At 54.4% G+C, this 12477-nt stretch overlaps 4 protein-coding genes across 4 annotated transcripts; 3 read left to right on the top strand and 1 right to left on the bottom strand.

The window, feature by feature from the left end:
- Window positions 1-350: 350 nt before the first annotated feature.
- CkaCkLH20_12424 (duf300 domain-containing protein) lies at window positions 351-2367 on the top strand (the record flags this gene model as incomplete). The annotated part of the gene is made up of 6 exons (XM_038895137.1): window positions 351-439; window positions 492-509; window positions 569-622; window positions 679-766; window positions 815-1849; window positions 1900-2367. The coding sequence occupies 6 exons, from the start codon at window positions 351-353 to the stop codon at window positions 2365-2367; spliced, it is 1752 nt and encodes a 583-aa protein (XP_038739526.1).
- Window positions 2368-2750: 383 nt separating this feature from the next.
- Window positions 2751-5282, bottom strand: CkaCkLH20_12423 (alpha-mannosidase family protein; the record flags this gene model as incomplete). The annotated part of the gene is made up of 4 exons (XM_038895136.1): window positions 2751-4061; window positions 4113-4589; window positions 4642-5151; window positions 5202-5282. 4 exons carry the CDS (start codon window positions 5280-5282, stop codon window positions 2751-2753), a joined length of 2379 nt encoding a protein of 792 aa, XP_038739525.1.
- A 2642-nt stretch (window positions 5283-7924) lies between these two features.
- CkaCkLH20_12422 (uncharacterized protein) lies at window positions 7925-9143 on the top strand (the record flags this gene model as incomplete). The annotated part of the gene is made up of 6 exons (XM_038895135.1): window positions 7925-7958; window positions 8013-8349; window positions 8400-8481; window positions 8539-8606; window positions 8649-8827; window positions 8884-9143. The coding sequence occupies 6 exons, from the start codon at window positions 7925-7927 to the stop codon at window positions 9141-9143; spliced, it is 960 nt and encodes a 319-aa protein (XP_038739524.1).
- An 822-nt stretch (window positions 9144-9965) lies between these two features.
- On the top strand, window positions 9966-12448 carry CkaCkLH20_12421 (uncharacterized protein; the record flags this gene model as incomplete). The annotated part of the gene is made up of 3 exons (XM_038895134.1): window positions 9966-10470; window positions 10620-12158; window positions 12210-12448. The coding sequence occupies 3 exons, from the start codon at window positions 9966-9968 to the stop codon at window positions 12446-12448; spliced, it is 2283 nt and encodes a 760-aa protein (XP_038739523.1).
- Between the last annotated feature and the right edge of the window lie 29 nt (window positions 12449-12477).

Raw genomic sequence — 12477 nt, 5'->3', positions numbered from 1 at the left:
TCGCTGCATCGAGCTACCTGGTACCTTGAACTTACGCAACACCTTTGCGATTGCAACTGCGGCAGACGGCAGCACGGTCTATCGTCATCGCTGCTGTCGCGTCGGAACAGCACAATCGCCCCCTCCCGCTTCGCATCTCACTCCCGTCGACTTGCTCGTTCCAACGGGCGACGACCTCTGCTGGCTGAAGACCGACAGTACATGCGAGAACAACCTGACATTTCAAGACGCTGCTTTTCTTTCCCCGTTCTACTTTGAGCTTCCTCGATGGCTCTTAGCTAGGCACACGACCACTCTCACCACATTCCACGACTCACGACTTTTGACGCCCCTCTTCGGCCGCAGACAAAATGGCAGGCGGCACGGGCGAGAAGCTTACCACGGCGACCATCATCGTCTCAGGCGTTGCGGCCTTGATCGCGACGTTGCTATCGGCTGTGTGAGTGTCCCCAAGGACCTTGGAACGGCTTTGGCTAATACCTTTTTCGCAGGTCCATCTTCTTGCAGTCGTACGTTGTCTCGCGATGCGCTCTTCGATATTCGACGGTTGGGACTAAACAGAGTATAGGAAGAACTATCGCAAGCCTCTTCTTCAGCGCTATGTCATTCGAATCTTGCTCATGTACGTTGGCTGGCTGGGCATGTGGAACATCTGGGACTGTAATCTGACCGTCCTAGGGTCCCGATTTACTCAATCGCCTCATGGACGAGCATGGTCTCCATCCAGGCGGCCGCCTTCCTCGACCCCATCCGCGACATCTACGAGGTACACACTCTTGTCAAACGACTAGGTTGCGCTGTCTGACGTTTCCAGGCCTTCACCATCTACACTTTCTTCCAGCTTCTCATCAACTATCTCGGAGGAGAGCGAGCGTTGATCATCATGACCCATGGTCGAGAACCAGTCCACCACCTATGGCCCCTGAACCACGTCCTCCCACGTGTTGACATATCCGATCCCCATACCTTCCTGGCCATCAAGCGAGGCATCCTCCAATATGCGTGGCTCAAGCCTTTGCTGGCTCTGGCGACCGTCATCATGAAGGCGACTGGGACCTACCAAGAGGGCTACATCGGCGCTGAATCAGGCTACTTTTGGAGCAGTCTGGTCTACAACATCAGCGTCACCGTGAGTTTGTACTCGCTCGGTCTCTTCTGGGTTTGCATGCACAATGACCTCGCGCCGTTCCGGCCAGTACCCAAGTTTCTGTGCATCAAGCTCATCATCTTCGCTTCGTACTGGCAAGGATTCTTCCTCTCCATTCTCGTTTGGCTGGGGGCCATCCCCGACAACGTCGAGGGCTACACCCCGACCAACCTGGCAGCAGCCATACAGGATGCACTCATCTGCATAGAAATGCCCGCCTTCGCCATCGCCCACTGGTATGCCTTCTCTTGGCACGACTTCGCCGACAACAGTATACTCTCCGCCAGGATGCCTGTTAAGTTCGCCTTCCGTGACGCCTTCGGTGTGAGAGATCTCATCGAAGACTCCAAGGAAACCTTCAAGGGCGACATGTATGGGTACCGGGCCTTTGACTCGGGCGATAAGATCATGGCACACGAAGAATCACGTGCCAGACTTGGAAGACTCAAGGAAGGCATGCGATACTCGAGGGGCGGTAAAGGAAAGTACTGGATCCCTACGCCTGGCCAGGTGGACCGCCAGGTGAATCGCGATATGAATGAACGGGATCCTCTGTTGGTAGGAACTGCGGGCGGTCCGAGCGAAGAGTACAACTACGCCAACGGAACTTTCAACGAAGACCTCGCCAACGACCCTCAGATCGACCCCGACGAGGAGCAACTCTATGATAAAGCTCGTGAGCTGGAGTTTGGCGATTGGAACGTAAGTCGACCTGATATGTGAGCCGCTTGTGGCTGGCTGACATGAAGCAGTATCCCGTCATCACTGCGAGCGAACCACTGAGCAAGCGGTATATGTCTTCTCAAGGCAGCTTGGGTTTTGCTTCCTCGTCTCGGTCGACAACAGAGCACTTGCGGCGGTCTCCTCGGCCTGATCAGCCGATAGTGGTTGCCAGCAAGAAGAAGAAGAAGCAGAAGCAAGAACCGGCCGAAAGGTCGGGTTCGACGTCATCGCCAGATCAGACCGAATCTGGACCGTCGACTAAGCCGCAAAGCCCGGCGCCGAAGCCAGCAACACCGCCTGGTCCTCCCGCTGAGTCGGAGCAAGCACCAAATGCTCAGCAGCAAACCACGAACAAGGAGTCGGAGTCTCCCGATCTACAGGAAGCTATGGCTTCGCCATGGGCCGAGAGCGAACAAGAAGACGATTTTAATCAGAATTTCCGTGTCGGAGACGAAGATGAGTTCAAGAATGTCTGGGGCAGTAGCCAACCTCGTTGATGGGATATAAGACTTCAACGTTGCTTTCATGGTTTTTTGAGTTTGATACCCTCACTCCTGCAATGTTTAAGCAATATCGGCATAGCGAAGGAGTTTGTGTAAAGAATACGAGCCCCGTTTGTTTTCATTTATACAAGAGTTGCTTCTGTACGGTAAAATTCGATTGTAAGTACATTCTACAAGATTCTTAGATAACAAGAAGGTTTCAAGGTGGGCAAATACACGTGTTTTTGAAGGCGACCACACTCATGAAAAAGAAGGCCGTCAAAAGTCAAAAAGGCGTCTTGTAATCTTTGTCATTAGATCTCACATTACGCATTATATCCTCACTTGTATCCAAGCCGGACCACTCCCACATCCAACCTTTACGGATAGACGGCAGATCACCATCCGTTGGCCGATTGCATTTCATGGCGCCACCAACGCCTCCGCCGTTGCTGCCTCAGCACCGGAGCAGTCTCAGGGGAATCCTCGCTGGCCGGGCTGGGAGGCAAGTCTCCTGTCGCCCACTCCTTGGGCTCCGGTCCCAGCTCAAACTCGAGCGAGCCTCCATCAGCAAATATGTCTCCCCACGTTACCCACGACTTATCCCACGGCTCGCCGTTGACACGCAGCGACTGCACGTAAAACGAATCATCACCGCCGCCCGTCGACGTGATGTTCAGTTGCCGTCCACCGCCAAGCGAGATACTCAGGTCGGAAAACCACGGCGAGCCGATGAGGAACGTCGTCTGTCCCGTCAGGGGGTAGAGCCCGATCATGTTCCACAGCAGCCACGACTCCATCGCTCCAGCGTCTGAGTTGCCGGGCAGGCCGTCGGGCGTGGGCTTGTAGTACGACTTGGCCACGAACCGCGAGCGCTCCACGGTGAGGTGCTGCTTGTTGACGAAATTGAACAGATACGGGGTGCCGAAGCTGGGCTCGTTGCCGGGGTTGAAGATTGTGTTTCCGAAGGCGCCGTTGCCCTTGTACTGCCCCGGCTCGAACGTCTTCTCCAGCCTGTCGGAGTAGTTCTGTGCGCCCCCAACAAGCTCGACCATGTGCGCGGCGTCGTGGTGCGCGTTGAACGAGTACTCCCAAGGCGTGGCCTGGTAGTACGCCTCGGCCCAGTAGCAACCACCGCAGTCGAGGGGATCCTGCGGCGGGAAGCTCCCGTCGGAGTTGCGAGGGCCCATGAAGCCGCTGAACCCGAGAGCCGTCATGTCCTTGTTCCAGTGATTGCGCCAGTAGCGCGAGCGCTTGAGGTACTTGTCAGCGGTGTCGGCCAACCCCATTCCCTTGGCGACCTGGTGGATGGCAAAGTCGTTGGTGGCGTACTCGACGGCGCGGGTCACGGCGCGGGCGAAGGTCGGCGTGATGTAGCCGAACTCGAGCCAGTCCGGGAGGGCTCCACGGCCTTCCTTGGTCGAGCTGGAGCGGTCGCGCGGGTCGTTGTTGTTGGGCGGCACGACCTCGGCGTTCTTGAGCATAGCTTTGAGCCCGTCGTCCCAGTTGATCTTGCCGCGGACGCCCTTAACGTACGCGTCGGCAAGGACGTTGTCGGAGTTGGAGCCGCCCTGGACGGCGCCGTTCCAAAAGGATGAGCGGGCATCGGACACGTAGCCTTCATTGCGCCAGATATCAATCATGGAGCGGATGAATTCCTCGTAGGCTACCGGTTGGAGGATGTGGAGGAGGGAGGTCGTGCAGCGGAACTGGGTTGTCACGTCAGTTTTAAACATGATGATGGCAATCTCAAGACTCACGGTATCCCAGAACGTAAAGATGTCGTCGTAGTAGGGCTCTTCAGAGTCCCATAGGGGGTTCTCACCCGTCTTGTTTGTCGGGAGCAGGTTCATGAAGTACAACGCGGTGTAAAGCTGGTTTAGCTTCGTCATATCCGTCTCGGTCGTCTTGACCTTGGAAAGAACCTGCGTGTTCCAGACCTCCCGGGTAGCCTCCCGGACTGAAGACAGGCTCGTGTCCGCCGGAATTTGTGAGTTGACGTTACTGCAAGCTTGAGAGGTGGAGATGAATGAAACTCCGACTCTCGAATTGATGGCAGTGTCTTCAAAGGTGAAGACGGCTCCCAACCGCTGCGTTCTAGACTCGTAGCTCGTTTCAGCTCCATACTCTGACAAGTCATTCGATGTGAGGTCCTTGCCAAGGAATGTCTTGAAAGTCGCTGGGCGGTCGAAGTATCCGCAGAAGTAGACCTTCCACTCCTCAGCGCGGTTCCAACCCTGCGTCGTGTCAGTCAAGAGGTGTAACCGCAAGATATACGGCCTAACTCACGTTATCGTAGGATCCGAAGCCCTCATAATGAAAGTCGTCGCCCTCCTTCACCTCAATCTTTCCCCCCAGGTAATTTTGTCCTAGACCTTGGCCTCTATATGAGGGCAGGACATGGGATACATCAACGATAACGTTGGCGCTACCATTATTTTCGGGAAAGCTGTACTGATAAAGCCCAGCCTTCTCTGTCGCCCCGAGTTCTACAGTGACTCCAGAGCTGAGGTAAGACTTATAATGACCGACCTCAGTCTCATCGGGTTTTGCCCGGGTGTCTGTATTCTGGCTCAGGGGGTTTTCTACGTCGCCGACGATGGGCATCTGGTTGACAACGCCGTACTTGGGTGCCCCGCCGGTACCGGTCTCATGCAGCATGGAGAAGCCGATGAAGTGGCCATCGGGAAGGTAGCCGGAGTAGGCGTCGACTCCGTTCTCTAGGTCAGGCCCCAGTTTGACCATGCCCAGGGGCCGTGAGACTCCGGGGAAAGTGTTGCCTCCACCTACGGAGCCAGTCTAGGAAATTGTTGGTCAAATTCAGTCGATCGAGCGTGGAGGCAACTTACGTCTGTCAACACGTAGCCGGCAAGGTCGGCAGACTGTGCTGCGACGGCCGACGCCATGTGCAAAAGGGTGAAGCGTCGCATTTTCTGTCGATGGGCCGCGTGTTGTCCTGTTCTGAGACTGCCGTCCTTTCAACGCAGAGTTTCCAGCAGCTTTATATCCAAGATTTCAAGATGACGAGAACCCCTCACGCGGACACCCGCCACTGAAGTCGCAGGCGGATGAAGCCCTCCGACGAGTCTCGAATGATGCGGGCCCGAAGAAGGAAGGCGCAGAGACGATACTGGAGATCTGATAACGAACGACTTGGGTCTCCAAGGCAGGCACGAAACGACGTTGCAGGAGCCTCCACGAGGTGGTATTCTCGTGCGGTAGGGATCGTGGGGTGGGTAACGAGGGACGAGCAACGTGCCGGAACGAAAGACTATGACTGGACGAGAGAACCCTTCGGGACGGCGTGACGAAGCTTGGGAGCGAGATATATATATGGCCGAAAAAAAAAATCCAGAAATCGAGAATGAGCGCGGATGGCGGTGTTTAAGACAGCTACAGCATGGCAGGCTGCAGATGACAATGCAGTGCTCAGTCCTGAGTGCCGCGAGCCGCGCGGAGTCTTGGTGTTGACGGATTCGTCAAGGGGTGTGTATTGGCTCATTTCGCAGCATAACCAGCGCTTCGCTTGTCATGACGGTGTTCCTCTCCGGGAACGGGGGCCAAGTTGACCATCGTGCCCGAACAAGTCCTTTGCCACCTCAGTAAGATGTGACCTTTCCATGGCGTAGGTAGACGAAATGGTGTTGTTTACCGAGTAAAACTCACAAAGGAAGAAACGCACAGTCTGGGGGTCGATTCTTTTACAGCCATCGTGGAACGAGGTATTTCTGACCCTGGGGGTATTAACGTTTACAGGTACATAGCCACCAACCAACGCCCGGGCCGAACGGGTTCGCGGGGCGATGTTTGGGGGGGGGGAACCTACGGCTGGGGTGACACATTCCTAGGGGCGGTTTGGCAGTTCGATGGGGGCCAAATGCCGAGACCCGGATGTGGTGCCCCTTTCCCGTTAGCGTCAGCCATTGCGTTCTTGAGGACACGGCCGGAGACACTCGAGGCACTCGGCCCTCGCATGTGGCCCTGCATTCGGCCCCGTGCCGGGCGGTCTCCACAAAACAACGCCGAGACTTGGACGTTGCTTAGCCTCCCTACCCCTTTCGAGCCCCTCTCAGGCACAAGCCAGTAACACCCGACCGCAGCTGCTGCCGAGAAAGCGAGACAAACTTCGATCGGTGAGACTATATTATCGGAAAGTCGATTGCCTGGCTTTCGGTTAACTCGCGCCTGACCCCCACTCCCCCGACAAGCGAAGCTGACCGACAGGACTCAACCGAGATTTTATCGCTTGGATTCACAAGTGGCCTACTGCACGATGCAGGAGGAGATTGGTCCGGCAAGCAAGGTACCTGCGAGCCTATGAAATACTAGCGCCGATGCACGTGTGGACTGCAACTAACAGAGTCTAGAAGAGGGTACATGCAACCACTCAACTCTATTGATCGAAGAACACTGGAATGGCACACATCGATTTTCTAATAGAATGATCATTTTGCAACTGTAATTCGATAAGTCTATGATATGTGTACCAGCAACCATACCTGGGGATTTCATCAAGTCCCAAGGCGGTCACTGGATTGATAAACTGGGGGAGTGAAGATTCTCAGGACAACTAGATGCACACGTTGATCTTCATAAGATACATCAAGCTCTAGCGCCTTGTACATTCGGATACGGAAATGTTTCCGCAACTGCGTGATACATAAGAGAATTGTTCGCCAGCGATCCGCAGGTGCATAGAAGGATACCGGCAACAACTGCAACAATAGTGACACTAGTTGAGGACAGGGGAAGGCAGCAAATATCCGATAAAAGGACAGAACCAGCAGTTTCATTGAATATGTGCAGTAGGGTTTCGAAATCATTGTTGATGATGAGGTTTCTGTGTTCTACCCTTTGCGCTGTTGACATTGTGGATTACCATGCATCAGAGTTGGTAGCCACTACTCAGGCAACTTCCGCAACAACACATGATGGCAGTATATGTCCCAAGTTTCCTTGCATTTTGCCATGTATTTGATATCTTGATATTGGATATGTTGTGTTAATCGTACTTCAAGAAGATTGTTTTTGGAAGATAGCATCAGCAAGTAAGCGCGACAACTTTTATGAGGTAACGAGGCCCTGGAAAGTCAGTCAAAAAACTGAACCTTAACTCAAAGTCAAGTTAGAAAAGTCTAAGAGACACGAATGACTCTGTTATGAGTCGGACTTTTGTTCTGTGTGTCAGTTATTTAACCTCGACGGGTTAAGAGTTTGTGGTCCAACTAGTTCACGAAATAGCATCACCGTGTTGACGGAATTGTATACCTCCCGAAGACGGAAACGTTAGGCATCGAGATAAACATGAGGTTTCCGGGCTTTCCTAATTCAGTATCTGCGAGTAGTTGTTAGAAGTACGTTTGTAGCATTACGCTCTTGGCTTGCGGAGTTTGCGGATTTGCGGAGCTGCACTCACTTCAACACTTCAACCTGAAGCAGCAAAATTCAGCTGGGCACCCAGTCGTCTCCAGTCTCTTCTGGAGCGAATCTGGTGAACTATTTGAACGGCAGACTTTCTTACTTCCATGGACTCGGGAAGTCAGTTCGCAGCTAACCACTCATCGTCAACGTCATGGTCAAAATCGCAATCGCAGGCGCATCATCGAGTACGTATAGTGTTTTCGCAACTTCATGACCTCGACCTCACAACGCTACTCCAGGCTTTGCTCACGATGTGATCGACGCTATTCTCGCCAAAGGAGACCATGAGATTCTCGCACTTTCTCGTCAGGTAAGCCAGGCCGTGATCGGGTCATGGATTCCATGCTCAGCGTTGCACGAAAACAAAAGGGATGCTGCAACAGACGGGCGTGTCGTCTGCAAAGCGGTCAACTACGACGACCGAAACGCTCTGACGGAGACTCTCCGTGGGTGCGATGTGGTTCTCTGCTTTTTCACGGGGGCAGATCCAGCTAGCGCCACTCAAAGAGAGAAAGTCTTGATCGACGCTGCTATCAATGCTGGTGTCCGGCGTTTCGCTCCGAGCGAGTGGGCCACGTGAGTCTTTGACAAGCATATCTCTCAGCCCTTTCTAACGGGATGACCAGTCAAAGCAACAGCGGCACACTTGTCTATGGATTTAAAGATGAGTTTCGGAGGTATCTCGAAGACGTGAACAAGGAACAGAAGGTAGTTTGAAGCCGACGTGTCATGGCCCGGACTGGTTGCTCTGACTTACACGCGCAGGTGATCGAGTACACCCTGTTTCAGCCAGGTCTTTTTCTGGACTTTTTTGCCCACCCGCGCCCTGGTGGGTAACACTTCAACACCCACGCGATGTTCATCGACTTTGGAAGTCGCAAGGCTATTGTGCCTGGTAATGGAGACTACCCCTTGGTACTGACAACGGTGCGGGATACCGCGGCCATGATTGCCGAAGCGATCGAATACACTGGAGAGTGGCCCACAACAGGCGGCATCCGTGGATCGCGGATGATGGTAAGCGATTTAGTTAAGGTCGCTGAAAGTCTGAGAGGTAGGTGACCTGATGGTTGTGGTGGATTCATGTCTAACATGTGCACGTACACACAGGTTCCTTCGACATCGAAAAGGTTGACGAGGGTGACATTCTCTCTGGTCAGCTCTCGGCCGAGTGGGTGCCGATTTTGAAGCATCCCGGGATCCCTGTCGGTCAAGAAGTCGTGATGTCTAGGTTCACAGCGCAGCAGTTCATCCAGGGAACTATCACAGGAGCTTGGGATGTGTCTGATGACTGGAACAAGCTGATGCCAAACTTCACGTTCACATCCGCTAAGGACTATCTCACTGAGATCTGGGGTAGCAACGCCTAGAAAACAGTTCTAAGCTGGCATCGAATCAGCTCGTTCTCATCGCATTCTCAGTCCTGTTTGGCATGGTCAGCGTAGCAATCTCTCCCTTGTTTCTGTGTCTGATGGACCGAGAATTGAATTCAAAGTGGAGTTGTTTAGCAGTCAATTGAGACACTGGCCCTGTTGAAACACTAGTATATAAGTTCGAGACATTGTTTCAAAGAACAAAACGTTATTTACCTGCTGTTCAACCACCGAAAGCACCGCATTTCGAGTATTGCATCGACGGTTCACGTTGCAGGAAAGAAAGCTGCTTGAGGGCTATGAGAAGAAGCCTGGTTAGGTTTCACTACCCATCCGGTGCCAGATGGCGGCGGCAGCAGCAGGGGCCAACTGTCACATGACAAAAAGCCCCACCAGCATTAATCCGACAGGTGGCTGGCAGGGCTATCCGGATTATCCTCATCCAAAAAAGGCATTGAGCGGTGTAAAATTTTGGCAGAATTTGTGAATTGCATCGCTCTTCCCAGGTCCAGCCAAGGCGAATTGTTCTTTGTCGCGCGCTGCAAAAAGCCAGGCACGGCAATTTTTTGCCTGCAGTGCCCTCAGACTGACACGCCTACATTGACGCAGCTTTTCGATCTCTCAGAGCGCTGATCCGCCAGCAATTCATCCTTATCGACACCGAGGGCAGAATTTCGAAGGCGGTCACCGCGACTCTTCAGTGACCGGTCTCTCAACCACTCGGTCTCCGGCGGTCAACCAGACGTCCCCTGCGCCCCAAAACAACACCTTTGGAATCTTCGGCCTGTTCTCTCGGCCGGAGCCTCGTAGAGAGCCATCATGGGCCGGAAACCAAACCCCGTCATTGGGGAGTATTTCACCCGTGGCCCTAAACTGGCTGACTCCAGCAACCGGTACCCGCACACTTGCAAGCTATGCGGTGAAAACTTCCCCAAGGGTCGCGGCGAGGTTTTACACAAACACATCACCGAGAAATGCCCTGCGATTACACCCGAAGAGCGAATCAATGCCGCCCTCGGATTCGCTGGTCTTCACTCCGGCGCCTCGGCCCCGCGGTCGATGAATCTCACCGTCAACCAGCTCGATCCTGCTGCCGTAGCGGATGTTGCGCCAGAGGCCCCAGAGAACTGGTCCGCGCTCCGAACCCTTGCCGAAGCATCGCGACAGGTTGGAGAGAACGAGATGGGTGTTCCTCCTGGCCCGGGTCGGGAAGCTGCAGACTCGGCAGCGCGTCAAATGGGGATGGGCTTTGAGGTGCAGGAGCAGTTCACCTTGGAGAACCCACCAGTGAGCTATGAGAACAGACCTAACCGTGAGAGAAAGGGTAAGGCTTTGATCAGACATTACCTCTCATTAATTCCCCCCCTTTACCCTGTGTTATTCCCTTTTCCTGTTACTATTCATTTCATGACACAAGAGAGTGTACTTCTCTCGTGGTTCAGTCTAAAATGGTCAATGCTGACTTTCACACAGAGTCAACCTCCCAGGATAGCGCCAACCCTCTAAACTACCTCACCACCGAGGAGAAGATGGAGCATCTTCAAGCAGCAACCCAGCAGCCAGCCAATGGATCATTGGACACTTCAGACCTCTCTGTTGCTGCCGCTGCAACCGCGCGTCTTACACACACGCTCATGGACCCGCAGCTCACCGCCGACCACCACGAGCCCCAGGTTGTGAGCCCCATCATGTCACCACCAGAAATCAACAATGCGGTCCCCGAAGTCAACAGCACCCCTCAACAGCCATGGGGAGAGATGACTTACATGACTACCAACCACAACCCCACTGTCGCGACTCATGTGGCCCCAATCGCACCGCCCAATAGAGGCGGCACCAGGATGCCCATCGGCAACGGAACCTCGAGTGAGCACAAGAGGAAGGCTTACACACCGGGCCGACGAAAGGAGGTCCAGGCCGCTCGCAAGAAAGGCGCCTGTATTAGATGTCGCATTCTTCGCAAGACGTGCGGTACTCACGACCCATGCGATCAGTGCCGCAAGATTCAAGGACCCCGTCACTGGACTTACCCGTGTGTTCGTACGCGCCTTAACCAGGAGCTTACGCTCTACTCGGCCGCCCTGCTCGTCGTTTTGGCACAGAACAGAGTCAAGCAAGCTAGACAGTCCTACCAGCTCCTCTCAAACGGCACATCTCTGGTTGTCTCATTGTGGGAAGACAGCCCGAGCCTGAGTCTTGCCGCTCTCGTCACTCCTCGCCAACCCCAGCCGGAGCCCCAGCCCGTCGCCGAGGATGGAGGAGAACAAACCAACGGAGATGCCCAGTCGCCGACACTCTTCCAGGTTGTCATGATTGACCAGGATAAGGAAGATCTCCCAGCCCGCATGGAAGAGTTTCTGAAGCTCATTCTTCCGACCCTCATTCAGCGCGAGCCATCCCATTTTATGCAGGTGGTTTTGGACTCTGCCCAGAAGTTTCCAGAAGAAAAGACGACTGGCAAGGCTCTGAAGCTTGCCATCGATCTATGGGGGTTGATTGAGATACTGGACCGAGAGCGTGGTTGGTACATTTCCGAAGAGCGCCAGGGCGTCGTCGTCCCTCGAGGCCCGGAAGACTTCGCCGGAAGCGATGACCAGGACATATACAACCTGATCACCTTTCAGCTGTCTGCGGCCACCGAGCGCAGGGCGAACAACGTCTCCAACAAGCTCATCAGCGAGCTGCAGCGCTGTCTCGAGAACGGCAAGGCTAAGATCCACTTCGATATCTACCTCTCCATCTTGATTCTCCTCCACTGCCTCGAGAAGACGACCTGGACGTTCAAAGTATGGGAGATGGACGATTTCCGTCAGCGCTGGCCCCTGGACCGCCCACCGTCGTGCTATGTCAACCAGGGCCACGAGATTGCGGACCTTCTCAAGATGCTTCTCACTCTCCGAAAGGCCCACCCCAAGACCTTCCGGGCTCTTGACGGACGCCTGGCCGTCCTCGACATTGGCGACCCTGACTTCGCCCCCGTTGTGGAGTTCTTCAACGCGCTGAATCTCGATTGTAAGACACACCCTACACGTTCCTACCAAGCTTGACTGACTTCCCCAACAGACGACGATGTTGTCCGTAAGCTCGAGACTTGCGCCTTCAGCCCGGAGACCTCGCGGTCTTTGGAACTCCACTTCTGCAGCCACGTCCTCCTCCCGCCCAAGGAGGGAGAGAGCGGAGCCGGCCACCACATCGGCGCGCCCACCAGCTCAGGCCACACCACACCGCCGCCTCCCCCTCCTTCTATCCCTCCCTCTATCGCCTCTCCCTCGGTCGAGGCGCTCACTCCGACGCTTCCCTAGTATGGAACGCAACCGTACGGAATGCAGCC

This window comes from Colletotrichum karsti (assembly GCF_011947395.1).
Source record: "Colletotrichum karsti strain CkLH20 chromosome Unknown Scaffold59, whole genome shotgun sequence".
NCBI lineage: Eukaryota > Fungi > Ascomycota > Sordariomycetes > Glomerellales > Glomerellaceae > Colletotrichum > Colletotrichum karsti.
This window is presented reverse-complemented; position numbering and strand designations above follow the sequence as displayed.